We start from the raw sequence: 27,698 nt of genomic DNA on the forward strand, positions 1-27,698 counted from the left end.
TCACTAGAGCATTATTTACAATAGCCAAGATCTGGAAACAACCTGAGTGTACATCAGTGGATAAATGGATAAAGAAAATGTGGTATCTGTGTACACATACACGTACACACACACACACACATACACACACACATTATTCAACCATAAAAAATGAAATACTGCCATTTGTGACATGGATAGGCCTTGAGGGCAAAGTCAGAAAGACAAATACCATATGAAATATCCAAGTAGAGGGGCGCCTGGGTGGCGCAGTCGGTTAAGCGTCCGACTTCAGCCAGGTCACGATCTCACGGTCCGTGAGTTCGAGCCCCGCGTCGGGCTCTGGGCTGATGGCTCAGAGCCTGGAGCCTGTTTCCGATGCTGTGTCTCCCTCTGTCTCTGCCCCTCCCCCGTTCATGCTCTGTCTCTCTCTGTCCCAAAAATAAATAAACGTTGAAAAAAAAAAATTAAAAAAAAAAAAAATCCAAGTAGAATCTTAAAAAAAAAAAAAACAAAACAACTCCAAAAACCATGCTCATAGAGAACAGGTAACACACTGGTGGTTGTCAGAGGTGCAGGATGGGGAAGGGGTTGGTGAAATGGCTGAAGGGAGTCAAAAGGTACAAATTTCCATTTATTGAGTCATGGGGAAGTAATGCAGTGTGGCAACTATAGTTAATAATACAGGCCTACCGGGACTCCTGGGTAGCTCAGTCGATTGGGTGTCTGACTTCGGCTCAGGTCATAATGTCGCGGTGGGTTTGAGCTCTGTGTTGGGCTCCGTGCTGACATCTCAGAGCCTGGAGCCTACTTCAGATTCTGTGTTTCCCTGTCTCTCGGTCCCTCCCCTACTAATGCTCTGTCTCCTCTCTCTCTCTCAAAAATAAACATAAAAAATAAATAAAATAATACAGGCCTACCTTGTAGATATTGTAGGTTCAATTCCACACCACTGCAATAAAGGGAATACTGCAATAAAGTGAGTCAAGTGAATCTTCTGGTTCCCCAGTGCAAATGTTTACATTATAATACTGTAGTCTGTTAAGTGTGCAGCAGCATTATGTCTAAAAACATACATATCTTAATTAAAAAATGCTTTATTGCTAAAAAAATGCTAACCATCATCTTAGCTTTCAGTGAGTTGTAATCTTTTTCCTGGTGGAGGGTCCTGCCTCAATGTTGGTGGCTCCTGACTGATCAGGGTGGTGGGTGCTGAAGGTTGATGTGGCTGTGGCAAGTTCTTAAAATAAGACGATGAATTTGCCACATTGATTGACTCTTCTTTTCACAATTTCTCTGTAGCATTTAAATGCCATTTGATATTCGCCCACAGAACTTCTTTTGAAATTGGAGTCAATTCTCTCAAACCCCACACTGCTTTACCAACTAAGTTTATGTAATTTCTAAATCCTTTGCTGTCATTTCAACAGTCTTCACAGCATCTCCACCAGGAGTAGATTCCATCTCAAGAAACCACTTTCTTTGCTCATCCATAAGGAGCAACTCCTCATCCATTAAAATCTTATCATGACAGTAATAGCAATTCAGTCACATCTTCAGGCTCCATTTCTAATTCTAGTTCCCTTGCTATTTCCACCACATCTGCACTCACTTCCTCCACTGTAGTCTTGAACCCCTCAAAGTCATCCATTAGGGTTGAAATCAGCTTCTTCCAAACTCCTGTTAATGTTGATATTTTGACTCTTCCCATAAATCATGAGTGTTCTTAATGGCACCGGACTTGGTGAATCCTTTCCAGAAGATTTTCAATTACCTTTGCCCAGATCCATCAAAGGAATCACTATATATGGCACTAGAGCCTGATGAAAGGTATTTCTTAAACAATAAGACTTGAAAGTTGAAATGACTTCTCGACCCATGGGCTGCAGAGTGGATGTTTTGTTAGCAGGCTTGAAAATAACATTAATGTCATTGTACCTCTCTATCAGAACTCTTTGGTGACCAGGTGCCTTGTCAATGAGCAGTGGTATTTTGAAAGGAATCTTTTTTTTTTCTGAGCAGGCCTCAACAGTGGGCTTAAAATACTCAGCAAACTATGTTGTAAACAGATGTGCTGTCATCCAGGCTTTGTTCCATTTACAGAGCACAGAGTAGATTTAGCATAATTCTTAAATGCCCTAGGATTTTTGGAATGGTATATGAATGAACACTGACTGGTTCCAACTTAAAGTCACCAGCTGCCTTAGCCCCTAATGAGAGTCAACCTATCGTTTGAAGCTTGAAGCCAGGAACTGACTTCTCCTCTCTAGCTATGAAAGTCCTAGAAGACATCTTCTTCCAATATATGGCTGTTTTGTCTACATTGAAAATCTGTTGTCTCATGTAGCCGCCTCCGTTAATGATCTTAGCTGGCCCTTCTGGATAACTTGCTGCAGCTTCTACATCAGCACTTGCTGCTTCACCTTGCAACTTTATGTCACGGAGATGGCCTCTTTCCTTGAACCTCATGAAGCAACCTCTGCTAGCTTCCAACTTTTCTACCGTAGTTTCCTCACCTCTCTCAGCCTTCACAGAATTAAAGAGAGTTAGGACCTTGCTGTGGATTAGGCTTTGGCTTAAGGAAATGTGGCTGGCTTGATCTTCTATCCAGACCACTGAAGCTTTCTCCATGCCAATGATAAGGCTGTTTCGCCTTGTTATCATATGTGTGCTCATTGGAGTAGCAAATGAACTTTTCATTTCCTTCAGGAACTTTTCCTTTGCATTTACAACTTGGCTATCTGGCGTGAGAAGCATAGCTTTGGCCTGTCTCGGCTTTTGGCCTGCCCTTCTCACTCATTTCTAGCCTTTGAGTTAAAGTGAGAGATGTGTAACATTTCCTTTTGTTTGAATACACAGAAGGCGTTGTAGGGTTATTAACTGGCCTAATTTCAATATTGTGTCTCAGGGAATAGGGAGGTGTGAGGAGGGAGACAGATGGAGGAACGGCGAGTCAGTGGAGCAGTCAGAACACACATATTTCTTGGTTTAAGTTCACCATCTCATATGGGTGCAGCTTATGGTGCCCCCAAACACAACAGTAACATCACAGATCACCACAACAAATATAATAATGAAAAAGTTTGAAATAGTGCGGTCATTACCAACTAGTGACAGAGACACAAAGTGAGCAGATGCTGTTGGGAAAATGGTGCCAATAGATTTGTGTGACACAGGGTTGCCACAAACCTTCAATTTGTTTAAAAAAAAAAACAAAAAAACAAAAAAGAAAAACCACATTATCTGTGAAGCGCAGTAAAATGAGGTACGCCTGGGGGCGCCTGGGTGGCTCAGTCGGTTGGGCGGCCGACTTCAGCTCAGGTCACGATCTCGCGGTCCGTGAGTTCAAGCCCCGCGTCAGGCTCTGGGCTGATGGCTCAGAGCCTGGAGCCTGCTTCTGATTCTGTGTCTCCCTCTCTCTCTGCCCCTCCCCCGTTCATGCTCTGTCTCAAAAATAAATAAACGTTAAAAAAAAAAATTTTTTTTTAAAAATGAGGTACGCCTGTACCTCAAATACCATATATTTGAAAGTTGCTACAAGGGTCGATCTTAAAAGTTCTCATTACAAGAAAAAAAAAGTTCTGTAGGTATGGTGATGGCTGTTAACTAGACTTACTGTGGTGATCATCTGCAATATATAAAAATATTACATAGCAGTACTCCGTATTATCAAAGATTTATTATTTGTTTGGTTAAGAAATCTGTACTAGATGCCTTAAGAAGTTACATGACCTTCAAAAAGTAAGCAATGCAACAACATAAATTTCTTCTGGGAAGGGATTTTAGCTAGACAGTTAATTAAGAAAACAAAATGCAAAAATGTTAGGATTTCCACAAAGAAATATATTTATTTTTTTCTTTAGAATTTGGCTCAGAACAGTAACATACAAATATTTACACTAAAATAAATTAATATGTGATTTAACTGTCAGTAATAATTATGTTGGAATATATTAATTATCCTTTCTGTGAATTCAATAAAAACTAAGATTTGGTTTTAGATTTAGAACCATCCTTCCAAATATTTGGTATGAAGCCTGGTAGCAATGCAACCGTCTGGTGTCCAGAGCAGTTACAGATGTCGCCCAGGAACAACTGGTGTCCCTTCCCAGGACACCACCTCACCCCAGACGCTGACGCCAAGCAGAACTAGCTTCCTTCCTAGGAATCACGGTGGAATTTTTCAACAATAACCAGGACCTGGAGATTATTTCAGGGCCGGTGGAGTTCTTGGAATCAGCCAACCTATCTATTCACATTAACCCACCAGGAAGGAAGTAGTTCAAATGCAATAGTGATTCTTTCACACTTTATTTTGTATGCTAACACTGAAACAATAGAAACTTTCTGGTTTTCCTACAATAAGAATCTGAAAAACATGCATATGCTTTCTTAGATCATCTGAAAGTACCCATAAAAACCTGTCACTAGACAAAATACTGTATTGGCAAAATGTCCACAGCAGAGAAGAATATTTGATTAAATTTATCACTGAGGGACAGCATCAAAGACAAATTGAGTCATCTGCTAATGAGACAGTCTTATTAAAGCTGTTGTCAGTCTGAACTAAATTAGGATATATTTACCTTCTGCAAGGTTTTTATTTGAGGGGTTGTGTGGCTTAGCAGAAAAGCACAGATGGACCTGGGAGCAAATCCTGTTTCTGAGAGTCACTAGCCACACAGCTTTAGGAGCCATCACTTAAACGCGCCAAGACTTAATTTGTGGTTGTATAAAATGGAAATTAAAACACCTACCTCCCAGGTTGTGAGAATTTAGAATAACATATATGGAGCACCTAGTTCAGAACCTGGCACACAGTAGGCACTTAATAAATGGTGGGTATTCGTATTTCTTCCAGGTTGAAATTGATAGCAAGAACCCTAGCCTTTGTATCTAGACACCAATGAAAGCACAAAATCATATTTCGCCAGAATCCAGATTCACAGATACGGGCTCCACAAACGCTGCCTTAGGAGATACTCCAGGGTCATACTCAACATTAGCATGAAAAGTTACTGAAGGGAGAGGTGTTTGTCCATAGCGAAGATCCTTTGGGGATGGTTAATCTCCTTTCAGAGGCTGTTAAGTCCTAGTGGCTTCTCAGCTGTCCTTAAGAAGATAAGGACAAGGTCACTTAAAGCCACTGTAATTCAGATCCCTAAAGTTGCTCAAGACTCTCCAAGAGTAGTAGCAAATAACATCTTTAAGGAGATGACATTTGGGGGTGACAGGTATGTCCAATGTCTTGATTGTGGTGATGGTTTCACAGGTATATACATATGTCAAAGCTTACCAAATTGTACACTTTTAAAAATATCTCAGTAAAGCTGTTTTTAAAAAAGTTTACTTTAGCCATTCACGGTGAGATTTCCTTCTGTTTCCTGACTGGATCCCTTTCTGCAATCTGAGTTTAAGGTCAGAGTAGGAAGGATTAATAATCCAAACTCCAGTATCAAGGTCCCATCTCAAGCAAGGCCTGCAGGTCTAAGTGGTACGTCTGGTGAGCAGAGTCCTAAGGCTTCCTTGTCTACTATCACAGCTCCTTTGGCACAGAAAATTGTGACTGGTACTTACAGGGTTTGAGCTAAAATGACCCCAGAAAGAGCAGCATCTACCAAAACGGGTTGGGAAAAGTGACTTTGGAAGAGGAGACTAAAAGCAAAAATTTAACTGAAGTCACCTGCTAAATACCAAATTTGCTTTGTAAGAAACGCTCATCTAAAAGACAACCTGATTCCACGAAGAAGTTCTGAGTCTTGGTCCATGTCCCCTCCTGGGAGGCCTAGCAGATCCTGCGAGTTGTGTAGTCCAAAACCATGCTGGCGGCACCAAGCAGGGCGGGATCCACCAAATCCGAAACTACCACGTCCACATCCTGAACCGAGGACAAGGCTTGCTGGCGGATGACATCTTTGACGATGTGGATGTAGTGACTGGCTAGGACTCCAGAGAGGATCACAAGGGAAGGATTTATAGTGTGGAGGATGTTCACAACCCCAAGACCCAAAGCCGTTCCAGCTACAAGAAAACAAAAATGAAAATAAGTCTCAAGGAGAGAGCCAAATCAAAAACACCAGAGGACAGTGGAAAGAGTCAGCAGCCCAGAATACTCACTACATTCATACTACGTAAGAGAAAGTGGTACTTTTAAAGCTGTTTGAGACTTATTCTTTTTTTTAGGTTTATTATTTTTTAATGTTTATTTTTGAGATGGGAGGCAGAGAGAGAGGGGTACAAAGAATCCAAAGCAGGCTTGTGCTGACAGCAGAGAGCCTGATGTGGGGCTCAAACTCATGAACCATGAGATCATGACTTAAGGTGAAGTTGGCCATTTAACTGACTGAGCCACCCGCTCCTATTGATTTTGAGAGGGAAAGCGTATGCTTGAGTGGAGGAGGGGCGCAGAGAGAGAGAGAGAGAGAGAGAGAGAGAGAGAGAGAATATCCAAAGCAGACTCCTCACTGCCAATGCAGGCTCAAACTCACAAACTGTGAGATCATGACCTGAGCCAAATCAAGAGTCGGATGCTTAACCAACTGAGCCACCCAGGCGCCCTCATGATTTATTCTTAATATGAGAAAATGCTTCGAAATTTAAAAAAAGCTAGATATGGTAATACTACACCATATGCTCTCAACTATGTTTAAAAAAAAAAAACTGGAAAAGACTGGAAGGGAATGCTAATAGTTGACTATCTCTGAAGAGTAAAACTTGAAGGGATACTTTTTCAATTTTTTTTAATGTTTATTTTTGAGTGAGAGAGAAAGAGCACATGTCAGAGAGTGGGTGTGGGGCAGAGAGAGAAGGAGACACAGAATCTGACACAGGCTCCAGGCTCTGAGCTGAAGTCGGACGCTCAACCGACTGAGCCACCCAGGCTCCCCAAAGGGATACTTTTTCCTACTCTCCTGTATTTCTCTAGATCTCCTATAAAATGAACAAGTAGTTTATTCATGGTTTTAAAACAAGACAAAAAACTTGTTTAATAAAGCAATGCTGCCAAATACCTTGAATGCCATTTCCTTTTTTTCACTCTCAGAAAGGTGGGAAAAAACGGCCCTGAACACACATTCCAGAGCATTGGTCCCGAGGGGGGCTGGGTACGTGTCGGAGCCCTGGGCGGTCTGAGGGGCCCTCTAGGGCACAGCTGCCCAGAGCCACATGCTCACCTGTTCTCAAGATGCTCTGGGCCTTCACGTTGCCAAGTTTTGCGGCTTGGATGAGATGGACTGCACTCACGGCCTCGTCTTTTGGCACTGACATCCCTTCCACCAAGAGCAGGTCTTCTGTTAGAGAAGAGGCAAGAGGCAGCAGTCATCACTGGGCTGTGGCAGCCCTGCAGCAGGGCCAACCTTTTAAGTTTGCCTGCGGGCGGCAAGCCCCCAAGTGGGAAGACATGGTTTCTTTTCACATTTGCAAAGCTTTTTATCACGCACAAATGTCCACATACATTTTCCAGAGGCCGCTGTCCTCTTGCTGTCTTGGTTACCTATCATCCAGAACTTCCCCACCTGGAAAATCCTCAACTCCAACCACAGCCTCCTATCCGGCTCTCTAGTTTCTTTACTTCTCACCTCCACGTGAAACTGAGTCCTTAACGTGTTTTTTTCCCCCAAATTATCAGACTCCTCTGTATTTATCTCCTTCCTTTATCCACCCCAGATGCAGGTCACATTACTGCAAGTGCCCCACGTTCCACAGCAGGGCCTGAAGAACTGACGCTGACAGGGGTTCTCAGTTGCTGGCGCTTGGCCACTACCAGCTGCACAACCCTGTCCATGTCACGCCACCTGCAGACCCTTCTTTTCTCTATAAAACGGGTAACACCATGTACCCTGGCAGGATTATGTGAGGAGCTGAATGAGGTAACAGATATCAAGTACTTAGTTAAGTGCTGGCCAGAGTCAATGCTCACTAAACATGTCTATTATCTATAGTCCTGGTCTTTTCTGCCCCTCACCCTGCCCGTCTCAACCCAGGTCAATCTGCCTCCTTGTCTGCTGTCATACTTGTGTGCTGATGAGAGAAAATCCCAGCCATGCAGGCTGCCGCCTAGACCCCATCCAAGGATCTTCTCACAGCTGCCCCTGCCAGCACTCTCCCGTTCCCCCCCGTGGCTCTTCTCAGTTTCCACCACCTCACACCTTATACCCCACCTCCTACCACAGGATTTCCGTCCTGCTGGCCTCTCTACTAAAGGCCATCAACAGGCAGCAGTCCCCTCACTTTTCTGCCCCCACCTATAAACACGTCTGTTTGCACACCTTCACTCATCCTTCCCCTCTCTTGGGCCCTCTGTCGAGGCCTTGCAGCTCATCTCCTACCCCCTCGCCAGGAGCTTTATAGTAGGGATTCAACTGCCCTTTCCCTCCCGCATTCTCAACCCTTGCTTCCATTCCTACTGTCTGCTTTCCAGTGGCAGGTGCTCACAATTTCCATGTCCTCAAAGCACTTCTTCCCTCTCAGCGTAGTCAAGTTTCTGCTCCTGTGATTTGAAAGTGCTCTTAAGACAGGCATTTGCCCTGATGGGGACCAAAACTGGTTCTTGGAGGGGGGTGGGGGGGGAGTTTATAAGCTTATTCTTCTTATACAAATAGTACATAAATACAAACAGATCAACAGATATATGGTATTAAAGTATTATGGGGCGGGGGGAGGACTAAGAAAAGTCTGAACAGGCTCCTAAGAGGGGCTGAATGTAAAAAATGAGGTTGAAAAATAGTTTTCAGGGTTTCAAATAGTGTCCTCATGGCCAAAATCAATACCTTTTTCTGATTTTCTCTCCCAAAAGCAGCACTTGACATTCCCAACTATTCCCTCCCCGAAGCACTCTCCCTTTTGGCTTCTGTGACTTTACCCATTCCTGGTTTTCCTTTCTGCCCATTAAACACTGTTTTGCAAGGTTCCACCTCTAACTCTTGCCTCACTCCAATCTCATTCAATTCAAAGGTTTAACTGCCACCTCAGCACTGATGATTCCCAAATCCCCACCTCTAGTCCTCTCTCCCGAGCACCAGACTCCTGTAGCCAGGCTCTGCCTACACACCTCCACCCTATGTCCCATAAGCACCCAACCATCATCTTCTGCCACAACTTGTTCCTCCTTTCATATTCTCAACCCCCAGCTGTCCGACTAGAAAACGGGAAGTCACTCTAGAATTGTACTATTTAAAGCCACTCCATTTGGAGGGATTAAGGCAAGATGGCAGAGGAGTAGGGTGACTCCAAGCTTGCCTCCTCCCCCAAACTGCTAGATAAGTATAAAATCATTCTGAACACCTAAGAAATTGACCGGAAGTCTTAGAAGACAAAACTGCATGTCTACAAGCAGAAAAAACAACCCATGCAAGGTAGGAACTGTGGAAGGTTGAGTCGTTGGAAGAAAAGAATGGCTGACACTGTGAAAGGGAGGGATCTCTGATCAGGGGGAGGGGAGATAAGAATGAAGAAAAAAAATAAAAGAGTGAAAATACATGCAGGGGACTACACAAAAAAAACTGTTCCCCAAAACCAATGATGGGGAAAAAGGAGAGGGTGGAGTGCAGAGTCTGATGTTTTAGAGGTCAGTTCCCTTGAGGAAGCAGGGCAGAGCCCCGGAGCGGGCAGTGTGGTCTGAGGATCCCCTGGAGTGCATTTGGTAGAGGCGACATGGCCTCTCAAGCAGGCAAAAGCCCTGGTGGGTACCACTGAGCTGCCCCATTCACCAGTACAGGAACAAAGATGCTGGCTGTATGTTGCAATTTACCATAAACTCTAAGCCACTGCTGCTGCACAGTCGCGCAACTGTTGCTTAGGACTAGCCAGCACCAGCCACAGTGCAGCAAAATGCTGTCCCACAGGATTCAATGCAGGTCCCAAGCCGCAGGGGTCTCTGAAGTGTGGGGTTTTGAAACACAGCTGTGTCTGAGATAAAACCCAGGAGGGTGGCACCATATGGCAGGTGGACAGCGCAGACACAGGGTGAATGAAGGTGGGGAGCTGACAGAATCTGGGGACACAGGAGGATGACTGATTGCACATCTGTGGGGGCACAAACTTGCCTCTCTGGAGACTACAGAGTGGGGTGAAGCCATTTTCACCCCTAGCCCATCATCACTGATCAACCTCAGTGAGCTAAACAGCGCCACCAAGTAGAGAATGGAGCCACCAAGTGGAGAACAGAGCCAATACACCAAGCCCGCCCCCTTGCACCCTCCAGGCACATCTCTGGTAAAGCAAGTTGGCCTGAGAATCAAAGTAGTAAGCCCCTCCACCAGAAGACCAACACAAACTGCTTCCATGCACTACGTCTACAGATCACAGAATGCTGCAAAGCTTCAGCTCTAGGGGAAACAGGATCTAGCTTCCCTTGGGCTTTGCTTCTTTGCTTTGTTTCTATTACTTGTTTTTGTGTTTGTTTTTTTTCCTGGGATACAGAAAGCAAATTTTTTATTTTTTATTGTATTTTATTTTTTTTAATTAAAAAAAAATTTTTTTTACCTTTTCTTAATCTTTTTTCTTCTATCAAGCTTCAAGCTATACACCAAGGATCTAGCTTCCTTTATTATTTTTTAAATTCCATTTTATTATTATTTTTTCCCCTCCAAAATGACAAGATGGATGAATTCACCCCAAAAGAAAGAACAGGAAGAAATGACAGCCAGGGAATTAATCAATACAGATATAAGTAGTATGTCTGAACTAGAATTTAAAACAACAATTATAAGGATTCTAGCTGGGCTTGACAAATGCTTAGAAGACTGTAGAGAATCCCTTACTGCAGAGATAAAAGCTAAAACCTAGTCGGGCTGAAATTAAAAATGCTATAACCAAACTGCAAACGTGAATGGATGTCACAACAGTGAGAATGGGTGAATCTGAGAAACGAATCAGTGATACAGAAGTTAAAATTATCGAAAATAATGAAGCTGAAAAGAAGAGGGAAACAAAGATAATGGATCACGAAGGTAGACTTAGGAAACTCAGCAACTTATTAAAACGGAGTAACACTCTTATCATAGGAGTCCCGGAAAATAGAGAGAGAAAGGAGCAGAATGTTTCAGTGAGCAAATTATAGCTGAAAACTTCCCTAATCTGGGGAAGCATGCAGATATCAAAATCCAAGAAGCATAGAGAACTCTCATTACATTCAACAAAAGCTGGTCATCACCAAGGCATATCATAGTCAAATTCACCAAATACACAGACAAGGAAAGAGTCCTGAAAGCAGCAAGGGGAAAAAGTCCTTAATCTACAAGGGAAGACAGATCAGGTTTGCAGCAAATCTGCCCAGAGAAACTTGCCAAGCCAGAAGGGAATAGCAGGATATATTCAACATGCTGAATGGGAAAAATATGAAGCCAAGAATACCTTATCCATCAAAGCTGTCATTCAGAATAGAAGGAGAGATAAAGAGTTTCCCCAAAAACTGAATGAATTTGTGACCACTAAGCCATTCCTTCAAGAAATATTAAGAGGGACTCTGGGGGGAAAAAAAAAAGACCAAAAGCAACGAAGACTGGAAAGGAACAGAGAACATCATCAGAAACACCAACTTTACAGGTAACATAATGGCAGTAAACTCCTTTCTTTCAATAATCACCCTGACTGTAAATGGACTAAATGCTCCAATCAAAAGATACAGGGTATCAGAATGGATACAAAAAACAAAAACAAGACCCATCTATAACCTGTCTATAGGAGACTCATTTTAGACCTAAAGACATCAGCAGATTCAAAGTGAGGTGATGGAGAACCATCTATCATGATAATGGATACTAACAGAAAGCTGGAATAGCCATACTTCTATCAGACAAACTAGATTTTAAACCAAAGACCGTAAAAAGAAATGAAGAAGGGCATTATATCATAATTTAGGAGTCTACCCATCAAGTTCTAATTGTAAATATTTATGCCAACCTGGGACACCCAAATCAATTACTAACAGACATAAAGAAACTCACTGATGAAATACAATACTAGTAGGGAGTTTTAACACCCCACTTATACCAATTTACAGATTAAGCAGAAAATCAACAAGGAAACAATGGCTTTGAATGACACACTGGACCAGATGGACTTAACACATATAGTCAGAACATTTGATCCTAAAGCAGCAGAATACACATTCTTTTAGAGTACACACGGAATATTCCCCAGAACAGATCATATATTGGGTCACAAATCAGCCCCTAAAAGACCGAGATCAACCATGCATATTTTGAGACCACAACGCTATGAAACTTGAAATCAACCACAAGAAAAAACTTGAAAAGACCACAAATACATGGAGGTTAAATAACATCATACTAAAGAATGAATGGGTTAATGAAAAAATTAAAGAAGAAATAAAAAAGTACATGGAAGCAAATGAAAATGAATACACAAAAAAAAATAAAAAAAAAAATAAATAAAAAAAAAAAAAAAAAGAAAATGAATACACAACAGTCCAAAACCTCTGAGATGCAGCAAAGGCAGTCTTAAAGAGGGAAGTATCTTGCAATACAGGCCTACCTCAAGAATTAAGAAAGGTCTCAAATACACAACCTAACGTTACACATAAGGGAGCTAGAAAAGGGAAAATAAAGCCTAAAGCCAGCAGAACAAGGTAAATAATAAAGACAGAGCAGGGGCGCCTGGGTGGCGCAGTCGGTTAAGCGTCCGACTTCAGCCAGGTCACGATCTCGCGATCCCTGAGTTCGAGCCCTGCGTCAGGCTCTGGGCTGATGGCTCAGAGCCTGGAGCCTGTTTCTGATTCTGAGTCTCCCTCTCTCTCTGCCCCTCCCCCGTTCATGCTCTGTCTCTCTCTGTCCCAAAAATAAATAAACGTTGAAAAAATAAAAATAAAAAAATAATAAAGACAGAGCAGAAATAAATGATACAGAAACAAACAAACAACGACAACAAAAAAGAACAGAGCAACAAAACTAAGAGCTGGTTCTTTGAAAGAATAAAATTGATAACCTCCTAACCAGACTTGTCAAAAAGAAAAAAGAAAGGACACAAATAAATAAAATCACAAATGAAAGGGGGGAGATCACTACCAACACCTCAGAAATACAATTATAAGAGATTATGAAAAATAACATGCCAACAAACTGGGCAATCATAAAGATGGACAAATTCCTAGAAACATGCAAACTACCAAAACTGAAACAGGAAGAAATAGAAAATTTAAACAGACTCATAATTAGCAAAGAAATTGAAACTGTAATCAAAAAACTCCCAACAAACAGAAGTCCAGGGCCAGATGGCTTCCCAGGGGAATTCTACCGTACCTTGAAAGAAGAGTTAATACTAGGGTGCCTGGGTGGCTCAGTGGGTTAAGCATCCGACTCTTGATTTTGGCTCAGGTCATGATCTCACGGTTTGTGGGATTGAGCCCTCTCTCAGGCTCCATGCTATCAGCATGGATTGGGATTCTCTCTTCCCCTCTCTCTGCTCCTCCCCAGCTTTCGCATGCACACTGTCTCAGAAATAAACAAACAAACAAACAAAAAGTAGTAGTAATACCTATTCTTCTCAAACTATTCCAAAAATCAGAAATGGAAGGAAAACTTCCAAACTAATTCTACAAGGTCAGCATTACCTTGATTCCAAAACCAGACAATGACCCCAATAAAAAGGAGAATTACAGGCCAATATCGCTAATGAACATGGATGCAAAAATTCTCAACAAGATACTAGCAAATTGAATCCAACACTACATTAAAAGAATTATTTACCACAATTAAATGGGATTTTTTATTCCTGGGCTGCAGAGCTGGTTCAATATGTACAAATCAATCAACGTGATACACCACATTGATAAAAGAAAGGATAAGAACCATATGATCCTCTCAATAGATGACAAAATACAGCATTCATTCTTGATAAAAACCCTCAACAAAGTAGGCATTGATGGAACATACCTCAACATCATAAAAGCTACATATGAAAGACCCACAGCTAATTAACCATTCTCAATGGGGAAAAACTGAGAGCCTTTCTCCTTGAGGAACAAGACAAGGATGTCCACTCTCACCATTACTATTTAACATAGTACTGGAAGTCTTAACCTTAGCAATCAGACAACAAAAAGAAATAAAACGCATCAAAGTCAGCAAGGAAGAAGTCCACCTTTCACTATCTGCAGACGACATGATACTCTATGTAGAAAACCCAAAAGACTCCAGCAAAAAATTGCTAGAACTAATACATGAACTGAGCAAAGTTGCAGGATATAAAATCAACATACAGAAATTGGTTGTATTTCTATACACCAAAAACAAAGCAGCAGAAAAAGAAATCAAAGAATCGATCCCATTTGCAATTGCACCAAAACCCGTAAGATACCTAGGAATAAACCTAACCAAAGAGGTAAAAGATCTGTACTCTTGAAAACTACAGAACACTTATGAAAGAAATTGAAGAAGACACAAAGAAATGGAAAAGCATTCCTTGCTCATGGATTGGAAGAACAAACATTGTTAAAATGTCTATATTACCCAAAGCAATCTACACATTTAACACAATCTCCATCAAAATACCACCAGCATTTTTCACAGAGCTAGAACAAATTATCCTAAAATTTCTATGGAATCATCCCTAATAGCCAAATCAATCCTGAAAAAAACAAAACTGGAGGCATCACGATTCTGGATTTCAAGCTATATTACAAAGCTGTAGTCATCCAGACAGTATGGTACTGGCATGAAAACAGACACATAGATCGATGGAACAGAATAAAAACCCCAGAAATGGACCCACAACTATAGAGTCAACTAATCTTCAACAAAGCAGAAAAGAATATCCAATGGAAAAAAGACACTAAATTCTACTCCTAAAACCAATACTGTACTGTATGTTAACTAGAATTTAAATAAAATTTTGAAAAATAAAGCCACTCCATTCAACTACTATTTTTCTCCCAGAAAACAGAAAGTTACAGTGTAGTGAAGAGTCTAAAATTCAGATCTGACCATGCTTTTCCCCTAAAAGTTCTCAATGGCTTCATTAGCTGCTGGTCCTGGCCTCCCTCTTGCTACGCTCTACCCCACCTTGCCCTTTATGTACCCACACCACTGTTTCCCAGGCTTGGAAGCATCCCTGGCTCATCCCAACTTGCCCTGCTAATTCTACTTACCCTCTCTCAACCTCCAGACAGCATCCTAACACTCCCTTCCCCATATGAAGAGGGCAGGGAGAGAACGCTGGTGTCCTTTTATACGTCTACATTCCTTGGCCATCATTCTCAGTGCACTTGACACTATATTAATAATGATATTAAATGACTCCTTTTTCTTAGGCTAGAAACCATCCTTTTATTAACATGTCCAAAAATAGCTTTAACTCAAATAGACTTCTCAGACTTCACAACTGTAGTATGTTAATCCATTTACTTCCTCATTAAAATGTGTATTAAGTGGGGGGACGGGGGGGAGGTGCCTGGGTGGCTCAGTTGGTTGAGCACCTGACTTCGGCTCAGGTCATGGTCTTGGGAGTTTGTGGGTTCGAGCCCCGTGCCAGGCTCTGTGCTAACAAACAGCTCAGAGCCTGGAGCCTTCTTCAGATTCTGTATCTCTCCCTCTCTCTCTCCCTCTCTCTTTCCCCCCACTCCCCAGCTCATGCTCTGCCTCTCTCAAAAGTAAATACATGTTAAAAAAAATTTTTTTTAAATGTGTATTAAGGGGGCACCTGGGTGGCTCAGTCGGTTAAACGTCCAACTTTGGCTCAGGTCACGATCTCATGGTTCACAAGTTCGAGCCCCACATCAGGCTCTGTGCTGAAAGCTCAGACCCTGGAGCCTGCTTCAGATCCTGTGTCTCTCTCTTTGCCCCTTCCCTGCTCACACTCTGTTTCTGTCTCAAAAATAAACAAACATTAAAAAAAGAAAGTTTTAAAAATGTGTATTAAGCACCCACCCTGTGCTAGAGGCCGAGGAAACAAAAATTTTAAAAATCCTCCCTGCTCTCCTGGAGCTCAAGACCCTTGTCCACCCCCAGCATTGGAGAGGAAAGTGTTAATATGGATCAAGACTAAGGGTACCTGGGAGTTTTAGTATGAGGAACCCCATCTTTCCTCCAGGAAGTGAGAAGGGTAGAAGTTCTGGCTTCAGTGTGCAGCTCTTTTTGGAATATGTACTTTGAAATACTTGTCTACAATTTAGCTATTTAACCCCTCAGGAGAAAGAAACCAACCATCATGTAGCTTTTTTGCTTCCCTCTGCAAGGCCATTCCAGAGGCATATGCTTCAATACACCCATGACTTCCACAGGAACAATCAGGCCCATCCAGAGACACAACAAGGTGGCCAAGTTCTGCAGCACAGAAGGAGCTTCCATGGATCAATTCATGCTGATGGATGATACCCCCGCCAATTCCTACAGCAAGAGACAATAATCACTGAGGTGGCTCTTCCCCTGAAACAGAAAGCTGAAATATGGCAATGCCTCATGTGTTTAGCAAAGCTTTGGAATGTGAGATTCTTTATGATGCCCCTTTTCCTAAAAGCGGAAACTTACTAAGTATTAACACTTCACCTGGAAGCATTTTGGAGGAAAATCTATCTAGCAGATCCCCTGATGGCCTGTGTCGCACCTACGTGGCTCACTGTGATTTCAAGCACAGCTGTGGGGAACAGATCCATGCAGGCTCAGACTCACCGTGTGATGCCAGTGTACCACCTCAAGCTCACAATGCCTGTTCTCACCAAGGCCATCTCCAACACTAACGTTAGAGCCTAACTGTCCACGTGAGCACAGGGCATCCTCAACCAAGCAAGGTAGGAGCCAACAGATTCCAGTGGACAATTCTGGATGATATTTCACAGGCTTCTTGGGAGGCTCTGGTTGATTTCAGCCCCCACTGCCCTCAAGGCAACTTGGATAACGGTTTTCCATCTACTCTGTTCTACTCTTCTCACTCCTTTACTCCTGCTTCTCAGGATCACCTCCCACATAAAATTCTCACACCTAAGTCCTCGTCTTGGGCTCTGCTGTGGGAGAAACCCAAGACCATCTTTCCCAAACGTATCGCACACCACCTTTCACACACCACTTTCTTCCTTAAACAGAGAATATTAAGATTTTGCCTCTTAATGCCACCATGTCCAAAAATCTATGATTCAATGATTATGAATATCAATGACTCTTGTTACCAAGTTTAGGAGGAGTTATTAAGGAGGAAAGCCTGAGAAGACTATTTTTAGAGCTCTCTTGCCATCAGTTACTTCCTGTGGCACCTACTCAACTCCACCCTTTTAATTTGCAAATTACCTGCTCTGAACTAAGAAATGATATCCAAGCTTGCTAAAACTGTATCTGCAACTAAGAGAAGAAGGGCCTGAGCTTCAAGAGGAGGTAGCATAATTCAGAGTTTAAGAGCACACAAGTTTTGAAGTTACATATATTTGGGATAAATGGTGGCTCAACCACTTACTAGGTCAGTCTGTTTTTCATTCCAAAAGTAGGACATCAGCAAAAATGGCAAAGTAGGCGACTCCAAAAGTCCATCCCTCCACTAAAGCAATGAATAAACTGGCAAAAACTCTCAGAACCAATTTTTTTTGGAACTCTGGAAACTAATCACAGGTTTTGTAACAACCAGGGAATGCTTACTCAAGAAAAAAAAAACAACTGAGTCTTAAGAGCTCCTTCTGGCATTTTCTGGCCCCACCACCCACTCCCCAGTTTGGTGGCCTTGAACCAGCCCACATCCTGCACAGAGACGGCAGTACTGGAAGAAGCAGGACCAACTTCATTCTCGAAAACCTGTGGTTGCTTGTTCTGACCTACTTGGCGGCTAGTGGAGGACCAACTCGAAGAGCTCAGCTCAGCTCACCTTTGTGTCACTGACCTCAGAACTCCCCTAGAGCTGGGGAGGCACTCAGGTGGCCTTTGTCAAAAATATTTAAAGGCAAAATATATTTATTCGTCTCTGCTGCCTAGGGTGACAGCTGACAGATGAGGCAAATAATATACTAACCAAGAAGACTGGGAGGCAAAGCTGAGAATGAGAAGCTTTGGGGAGTAAGAGCTTTGAACAGCTCTGACAAGTTCCTAGCAATCTGAGGTCCACACACATGCCCAGGGCAGGGCATATGCCCAGGAAAGACTGAGAAGGCCCTAAGCTCTCATGTGGGGCTCACCTCCTGGCTCTACTCAGGCAGAAAGTGAACACTAAAGCAGACTCACAAGCTGCCTGCTGGTGCTGAAGGCATGCCCCAACACCCATTCTAGCTCCTCAAACAACCTCTTACTCCTCTTACCTGTACCTGTGATAAGTGTCACAAAGTTTTCCAGGCCCTTTCCTTGGCCAAATTTCCTTTCCGCCAGGGCAGCACAATTGCCATCATTGTCCACCCACACAGGGAGATGCAAGGTGTCAGACAGGGGGGTCCTGAGGTCCACAGAGTTCCATTCTTGAATCAGTTTAGTTGAATGCAGCACAATTCCTTCCCGAGGATTTACCCGGCCACCCGTGGAAATACCTGAGCTCCACCACACACACAAGGAAAATAATTCTCATAAGCAACCTTAGAAAGCATGCCAACTTACTGGGTTTCAAACACAAATTAATTCACCCAAGATCTCCTAAGACAAGCATTACCAAAGATTGCAGGGAAATGTCAGGCAATTCTGAGCAAAATCTGTAGCTCCCCACCAATGTACCCATAACAATTACTGGGGTTCTAGGAAGTCCTCACACTTGGGGCCCACAGATAGGACCTGGAGCCATCTGTACACAGAGCAGTGACATGATGGTCAGTCATGCATCAGAACTTGGAAAACTCTGTATGTCAAAATGAACATTTCTTAACAAATCAGGAGACTATAGACGCTGGAGAGGATGTGGAGAAATGGGAACCCTCTTGCACTGTTGGTGGGAATGCAAACTGGTGCAGCCGCTCTGGAAAACAGTGTGGAGGTTCCTCAAAAAATTAAAAATAGACCGACCCTATGACCCAGCAGTAGCACTGCTAGGAATTTACCCAAGGGATACAGGAGTGCTGATGCATAGGGGCACGTGTACCCCAATGTTTATAGCAGCACTTTCAACAATAGCCAAATCATTGAAAGAGCCTAAATGTCCATCAACTGATGAATGGATCAAGAAATTGTGGTTTATATACATAGTGGAATACTACTTGGCAATGAGGAAGAATGAAATATGGCCTTTTGTAGCAACGTGGATGCAACTGGAGAGTGTTATGCTAAGTGAAATAAGTCATACAGAGAAAAGACAGATACCATACGTTTTCACTCTTATGTGGATCCTGAGAAACTTAACAGAAGACCATGGGGGAGGGGAAGGGGGGAAAAAGTTGCAGAGAGGGAAGGAGGCAAACCATAAGAGACTCTTAAAAACTGAGAATAAACAGGGTTGATGGAGGGTAGGAGGGAGGGGAGAGTGGGCGATGGGCATTGAGGAGGGTACCTGTGGGGATAAGCACTGGGTGTTGTATGGAAATCAATTTGCCAATAAATTTCATATTAAAAAAAAAAACGAACATTTCTTGAATATGTAATTCACAATCTCACCTACTCCCAAAATTCTGCAGTTCAGTTTTACAGCTTCTGCTGCAGCTTCAACACACATCTGTAGGATTAAATTAATCCTCTCTTCATAGGTTTTAGGATTGAACTGAGTATACTTCTTGACAATTTCACCCTAAAAGAGAAAAAAACAAGCCCTGTCTCATTGATCTAAGCTAAGAAGCAGCCTGTGAATCTTCTGACCTTTTTCACGATACATCAGACTTCACTATAGGATAGAGAGTACTGTAGATTTAGAGGACAGCTCAGGAAGGGAGCTGCTCTGATGTGGGCCGGCCGTGGGGTATGTCCAAGTAGTTTCCTGAGAAACCATCCTGGCACATGGCTACTGAAGAAACAACAGCTCACAGCAAATCACGGCGCCCCTCTTATGCATAAAGTCAGTGCTGGCTAATCACAATCTTCACGAAAAGGTCGTAGTTTACTCTTTCAGGCTGAAAAAACTTCCTTGCTTAAAAACTGAGGCACCTAAATATATATCCTAGGGAGGTAAGCGCTGATCACCTCCCATAAGTGAAGCCAATAATGGCATGGTTCCAAAATGTTTAAATTACTGTGCTTTGTGATCTGTTTTAAAGCCAGTCAAGGAGAGTCTCTCCCAATTATGGTTTTTAAGTTTTTTCTTTGCTCTTCTCACTTGTGCATCATTTTGAGTAAATTTCAGAATAATGTTGCCAAACTTTAAAAAAATCCCGCTGAAATGTTGACTAGAATTGTATTAAACTTGTAATTCAATTTGGAAAAGTGCTGACATTTTAAAAATACTCAGCATTCCCATCTAGGACACTTTTCAAGCCTTTACATTACTTGTTGAAGTTTTATACTTTTCTTCATATAGATAGATTGCGTAAGTTGTTAGTTCAGATGATTCTTACAATTTTGGTTGTTGTTCCCAATCTTTTGTTATTAATGGATTTTATCCATTTACAAGGGTTAAAGCAATCACTAATGATTGTCATTAAAAAGACACCGAAAGTGGGGCGCCTGAGTGGCTCAGTTGATTAAGCATCTGACTTGATTTGAGATCCACACCGTCAGACTCTGCGCTGACAGCGAGGAGCCTGCTTGGGATTCACTGTCTCCCTCTTACTCTGCCCCTCCTCCACTTGTGCACACACATGTGCAAAAGTAAATAAATATTTTTTTAAAAGGTAAACCTAAAGTTGTGTTTCTCAACCTTCAACAAATAGTGAACAAATAGTGATGCCCTGGACCCCACCTGCAGAGATTCAAATAGCCTGGGCATCTGTGTTTTTTTTAAAGCTTCCAGGTAATGCTAATGGGCAGTCAGGCTAACACTCACCAAGAGGAAAACTCAAAAATCTGCCTAAAATTTCATGTAAGTAGAAAGTTACTGATCTTTTTAAATTTTATTTATGTATCTTGAGAGAGACAGCACAAGCAGGGGAGGGGCAGAGAAGGAGAGATTGTGCTGTTTGTTCCTTGCTTTATCCCTTTGTGACTCCCCCAGAATTATGTGAAATAATGCTGCAGAAAACATTTCTTTTCTTCTTGATTTTCTCTAGAATTTCACCACTACAAAGGGTACTGACCACTGATACAGAATAGATCATCTTCGGGTTAAGAAAATCTTCTATTAATATATTTTTTTGAATGTTTATTTTTGAGAGACAGAGAGAAAAGAATGCGTGAATGCAAGCGGGGGAGAGACAGAGAGAGAGGGGGACAGAGGATCTGAAGTGGGCTCCACACTGACAACAGACAGCCCAGTGGGGGGCTCAAACTCACAAATGTGAGATCATGACCTGAGCCGAAGTTGGACACTTATCCAACTGAGCCACCCAGGTGCCCATTCTATTAATACTTTTTAAAGAGTATTTACAAAGGAGACCACCACTTCTTTTGAGAAAATTAGGTTTTGTTTTGCTCTATTTGATCTAAACAACTTTTATTTATTTATTTATTTATTTTAACGTTTATTTGTTTTTGAGACAGAGAGAGAGCATGAACGGGGGAGGGTCAGAGAGGAAGACACAGAATCTGAAACAGGCTCCAGGCTCTGAGCTGTCAGCACAGAGCCCGACGCGGGGCTCGAACTCACGGACCACGAGATCATGACCTGAGTCGAAGTCAGACGCTCAACCGACTGAGCCACCCAGGCGCCCCTAAACAACTTTATTTTTTAAGACCTTACTATTTTTCATGAACTCCTAAAACTTTATATATCCACAAGATTTCAGAACCTTCTCTGGTAGGTTGTTTTTTTTTTTTTTTTTTTAATCTTTACTCATTTTTTTTTTTTAATTTTTTTTTTTTTTCAACGTTTATTTATTTTTGGGACAGAGAGAGACAGAGCATGAACGGGGGAGGGGCAGAGAGAGAGGGAGACACAGAATCGGAAACAGGCTCCAGGCTCCGAGCCATCAGCCCAGAGCCTGACGCGGGGCTCGAACTCACGGACCGCGAGATCGTGACCTGGCTGAAGTCGGACGCTTAACCGACTGCGCCACCCAGGCGCCCCAATCTTTACTCATTTTTGAGAGACAGAGCACAAGCAGGGGAGGGACAGATAGAGAGGGAGACACAGAATCTGAAGCAGGCTCCAGGCTCTGAGTTGTCAGCATAGAACCCAACGCAGAGCTAGAATTCACCAGCCTTCAGATCACGACCTGAGGCGAAGTCAGATGCTCAACGAACTGAGCCACCCAGGTGCCCCTCTGGTAGGTTTATTCTTAAGTCATCAGAGATCTTTTAACATGAAGAATTTAGTGTTTTTATGATGCTCTCTCAGTCTCTGTCAACACTGCTGATTTTTTGGTTAAGGGACTGAAGTATGCTGTACTCAACTAAAAATCATGTTCTAGAGGAGATGCAATTCCCTTCCCCATTTGCCGATGTCTTCCGCTGGATAATGACCATAATCAACATGCTACATGCTGTTACCAAATACAGAATTCCAGGTCTCGTGGGTGGCAAGAGCCCTCTCTGGTGCCTAAGGGGTCTCCCATGGTTAATTCAAGTCTCACTAACTTGGATTCCCGGAGAATTTTATTTCTCTGAAATGTCAATAATTTGTAAAATATTGCGAGACAAACATTGTAATGGATCTAAAAGTCAATCCTGTGGGCAAATGATTATAAACTCTAATGTATGTTTCTAGTCCTACCTTCCAACCATACTTTAAAGAAAAGATCAATTATTTATATGAGGTATGAAGTTAAGACTTAGGAATTATTTTACCTTCATGCTGACTATTGCAACTCGGAGGTTTGTCCCACCGAGATCAACAGCCAAGGCACTTAGAGTTTCAAGAATATGGTCAATATCTTGAGAGATATTCTCCTTCACAGGAGGAAAGCAGAATTTCTTTTGCAGTGGCTCTTGAAGATCAATAGATTTGAGAAACTTCAAAATCCTTGGAACAGCATTTCCATCCCCATATATCTTTGAACTGCAGTATCAAAAAAGTCAAATTAAATGCTTCTCTCATACATGTGAAATGGTCTGGAGGACACGGTACTAATAGAAACCAAGACTTCAGGTAATAAAGTTGTGCTTTTTCATTTTAAAATAACATCTGATATCTTCAGGGTATGATCAACGGAATGTCTAACTCCACTGTTGGTTGAAATACAACTATTCCAGACTGGGATACCATTAACAAATGTCTCTATCATCAAAGACAAATTACCTTTGTTAAGCCAATTTCAGAATATAACATAATTTGGGACAATGAATCTATTTATTTATTGCTTTTTAAACCTTTACATTCGTGAGGAAAAAAAAGTTATTTTCAGAATTCAAACATTTCAAACATCCAAATAAAGGAAAATCTCATTAATTTGAAACAGAAAGGTGAGCAGTCTAAATTAAAATGCTGAACTAGACTATTTTTAAAGAAAATCAGTTATTTTCTAATATTTATAAAACGTCAAAGTAGGTTAAGGAAGTATTTCCTGGCAGAAGTGCTATATTAATTAACTGAGACAAATAAAAAACAGCTATCCTCCATTTGAACCCCTGGTAGAGTAATAGGGGTTCTACTGCCAAGCCCTGTCTCCCTGACAGCTAGGGACCCCTAGGGATATACAACAAAAGCTCTGTTAAAATGACTGAAGAATGATCACAGCTTAAAAATGGTGCCCACAGCTCCCCCTTTTAAATCACTTCTTTAGAAAGGGTATATACTCACCAAGGGTACTGTTTGCCAAACTGAAGATGCAGTGCCTGTAGTATTTTGTCTTGGGTATCAGCATCCCGGACATGAAGGACATTCTCCCCTAGATGAACCCAGTGACACATTACAATGATTTGGAAGTGGAAATATCCAAAGAATAAAGAAATTAGCAATGTGTTGTGCTCATTATTAACCCTGAAACCCAGAGGACTTCAAATGAGTCTATCAGAGAAACATCGACTTTTCTCCTTTATACCTTTAAAGCACTTTCAACAAGATTTCCATGTACCAAATACTTAAGGACCCTAGGGTCCTTTATTCCCAAAAAGAATAAATCAAGTTTTTGGTGATTTACTGAAATAAATGATGTACATTAATCTAGTACCCACTTACCCCCCACCCCTCATCTAATCGTTCAGTGCGTCCATTCTTTCAATCCACCCTGCTTTCCATCTACTTGGCCAGGTGTTCATCAGCAGTCAGGCCAGGTCGTTCCATTAGTCTATCAGCCAGTCAGCTGTTCAGTCACTTTTTCTCCATATATTTTCTGACCAGTGCAATGGAGTAAATACAGTAAAAATGGCCATATTTTTCAACAGACCTAGCTAAGAAGAGAAGAGCTGGAAAGAGGCATGGGGTTGAGGAAGGGGTTGGTTTTCAGATGTGAGAGGCGAAGGCATGTTTAAATGATGAGGAGGCTACAGAATCATGGTACAGAAAGGATACCCCTGAGGTCCCTGAGAAGGCAGGAAGGGTACGGATCTAGAACACGGGTAGAAGGCTGAGCAATGGGCAGGAAAGAGATGCCAACCCTTCCAATGTAAAGAGGTATGAAGGAAAGGATGGATGGACATGTGTTTATAGAAGTGTGGTGACAAATGGCAAAGTACAAGACTGCCTTTGACTAAAGACCCGATGCCAGATCCAGCGTTCAATTCTTCTTTCACATTGTCCTTGAACTCTGAGCAGCGTTCAATACCATCTCCTGGAAACACTTTCTTTTCTGGGCTTTAATGCTATCACACTCCTGGGTTTCCTCTGGACTCACTGGCAACTCCTTTTCAGTCTTCCCACTGACCCCCTCCTCCTCACCAGAACTCTAAATGCTGACTAGTTCCAGCAGTTGGTTGTGGATTCCATTCTCTTCCCTATTTACATGTTACCCTGGTTAATCTCCTATAATCCCTTCATTTTATTTAAAAAAAAAAATTTTTTTTAACATTTATTTATTTTTGAGACAGAGAGAGACAGAGCATGAACGGGGGAGGGTCAGAGAGAGGGAGACACAGAATCTGAAACAGGCTCCAGGCTCTGAGCTGTCAGCACAGAGCCCGACGCGGGGCTCGAACTCACAGCCCTCACGGACCGCGAGATCATGACCTGAGCTGAAGTCAGCCACTTAACCGACTGCGCCACCCAGGCGCCCCAATCCCTTCATTTTAAATGACATCTCTGGCAGGGTGCACCATTATCTCCATATCCTTTGTCTGTACTAGCATCAGAATTTTTAGCCAGGCATCTGATAATCCAGCTCAAGACTATATTCCTCACCTTCCCCTACTGCTAGCTGTGACCCTGGGACTATGTTCTGACAGGATACATGAAGAAATATTTGAAATTTACAGGTTGTGCTTTTAAAAGAAGGACATCTTCCCTCCTCTTCCTTCCCAATGACTAAAATGTGGACTTGATAGCAAGATTAGCATCCCTCAAGCAGACAGATGGAGGCTAAATTTCTGATAACCATGGAGTTATACCAATGAGAAACAAAGAAAATCCCACTTAGGCACTATTATCTTGGTTCTCTCTGTTACAGCAGATGAACTAATATCCTAACTAAACAACATCCACATGCCAATCACTCTAAAACTTCTATCTCCAACTCTGACTCTCCCTGGAACTATCTAGCTGCTTGTCTGCCATGTCCACTTTGATATCTAATAGGCATCTCAAACTTAACACAGCTATTAGAGAACTCTTAATGGCACCCCTCCCAAATGTGTTCCTCCCACGGTGTCCCCTATGTCAGCAAAGAGTGCCCCCACTGCTCAATCCAAAAATCTGCAAGTTTCTTCCTTTCACTGCTCACATCCAAGCAGCAGCAAGTCCTATAACAATCCCCAAATCTAACTTTTGCCCATTTCTGTTATTATCATGTACTCTAAGCCACTATCAACTCTCATATCAACTGAAATAACCTCTCAAGTAGTCTCCCTGCTTCCACTCCTGTCCCACCACATTCCACTCTCATAGAGCAGCAGAGTGGTTTTTCCAAAATGCAAGTCACATCGTGTCATCCTCCCATAAATGGCTTTCCATGATACTTGGGAAAAACCCCAGATTTTTTACCCTGGCTTACAAAGGTCTACCTCCTTCTCTGACATCATCTTGTATCGCTCTTCCTCCCGCCCAGTACCCTCCTGCTACACTGGCCTTTTGCTGCTCAAATACATCAAGCTTGTTCCTGTCTTAGGGTCTTCTCACTGGCTGTTCCCTCTGCTTCTCTCTGATCCTCACACAGCAGATTCACTGTTACTCAGATCTCAGCTGAAGTGTCATCTCCTCAACGAGGCCTTCCCTGATGCAGTCTAATGTAGCCCGGCACATCACCTGCAGGTTACACCCTGCACACTACACATAAATTCTGACAGTCTTCTTTTTTTTTTTTTCTTTTTTGTCTATCATCTATCTCCCCTCCCACTAAAATGAAATTTCCACGAGAGCTCAGCCCTTGTTAGTCTGGTTTACTGACAAATCCCAGTGCCTACACATACTAGGTGTTTATTAAATATTTTCTTAATGAATGGAGTCAAAACAATTTCCATTCAGTGGTTTGTATTTTCTCTGTGAAGTGGGGAGCAAGGTAATATGTTAAGAATGAAAGGGGATATCAAACTCAATACCCAAAAAACAAATAATCCAGTGAAGAAATGGGCAAAAGACACGAATAGACACTTCTCCAAAGAAGACAACCAGATGGCCAACCGACACATGAAAAAACGCTCCACATCACTCATCATCAGTGAAATACAAATCAAAGCCACACTGAGATACCACCTCATCACACCTGTCAGAAGGGCTAACATTAACAACTCAGGCAACAACAGATGTTGGCAAGGATGTGGAGAAAGAGGATCTCTTTTGCATTGCTGGTGGGAATGCAAACTGGTGCAGCCACTCTGGAAAACAGTATGGAGGTTCCTCGGAAAATTAAAAACAGAAATACCCAACGACCCAACAATTGCACTACTAGGTATTTATCCAAGGGATACAGGTGTGCTGTTTCAAGAGGACACACGCACCCCAACGTTTATACCAGCACTATCAACAATAGCCAAAGTATGGAAAGAGCCCAAATGTCCATCGATGGATGAATGGATAAAGATGATGTGGTGTATATACACAATGGAGTATTACTCAGCAATCAAAAAGAATGAAATCTTGCCATTTGCAACTACATGGATGGAACTAGAAGGTATTATGCTAAGCGAAATTAGTCAGAGAAAGACAAATACCATATGACCCATATGAGGACTTTAAGACACAGAACAGATGAACACAAGGGAAGCAAAAATAATATAAAAACAGGGAGAGGGACAATATATAAGAGACTCTTTTTTTTTTTTTTTTAATTTTTTTTTTCAACGTTTATTTATTTTTGGGACAGAGAGAGACAGAGCATGAACGGAGGAGGGGCAGAGAGAGAGGGAGACACAGAATCGGAAACAGGGTCCAGGCTCTGAGCCATCAGCCCAGAGCCTGACGCGGGGCTCGAACTCACAGACCGCGAGATCGTGACCTGGCTGAAGTCGGACGCTTAACCGACTGCGCCACCCAGGCGCCCCAAGAGACTCTTAAATATAGAGAGCAGAGAGTTACTGGAGGGGTTGTGGGAGGGGGGGATGGGCTAAATGGGTAAGGGGCATAAAGGAATCTGCCCCTGAAATCATTGTTGCACTATATGCTAACTTGGATGTAAATTAAAAACAAATAATAATAACGTAAGGGAAAGAAGACCTAAAGACAACAGAAAATTAGGGTAGCAATTACGAATAGAGAAAAAG

The 27,698-nt window shown here is 42.3% G+C and overlaps 1 protein-coding gene across 5 annotated transcripts in view; it reads right to left on the reverse strand.

Annotated features, from left to right (window-relative positions):
• Positions 1-4,274: 4,274 nt before the first annotated feature.
• Positions 4,275-27,698, reverse strand: part of GNE (glucosamine (UDP-N-acetyl)-2-epimerase/N-acetylmannosamine kinase) — a 65,506-nt gene continuing 42,082 nt past the window's right edge. For 4 of the 5 annotated variants that reach the window (XM_047066309.1, XM_047066329.1, XM_047066315.1 and 1 more), the window contains exons 6-12: positions 23,650-23,737; positions 22,698-22,908; positions 19,482-19,611; positions 18,209-18,430; positions 16,140-16,322; positions 7,152-7,268; positions 4,275-6,000 (exon numbers count right to left, since the gene is read on the reverse strand). In XM_047066309.1, the coding sequence (XP_046922265.1) occupies positions 5,765-6,000; positions 7,152-7,268; positions 16,140-16,322; positions 18,209-18,430; positions 19,482-19,611; positions 22,698-22,908; positions 23,650-23,737 (1,187 nt within the window). In that variant the 3' untranslated portion in view covers positions 4,275-5,764. The remainder of the gene's footprint in view (positions 6,001-7,151; positions 7,269-16,139; positions 16,323-18,208; positions 18,431-19,481; positions 19,612-22,697; positions 22,909-23,649; positions 23,738-27,698) is intronic. The other variant, XM_047066313.1, reaches the window with a different exon arrangement.

This window comes from Lynx rufus, unplaced genomic scaffold (assembly GCF_022079265.1).
Source record: "Lynx rufus isolate CCGP_SWC_20201006 ecotype Redwood Valley unplaced genomic scaffold, mLynRuf1.p SCAF_10, whole genome shotgun sequence".
In the NCBI taxonomy this organism is placed as follows: Eukaryota; Metazoa; Chordata; class Mammalia; order Carnivora; family Felidae; genus Lynx; species Lynx rufus.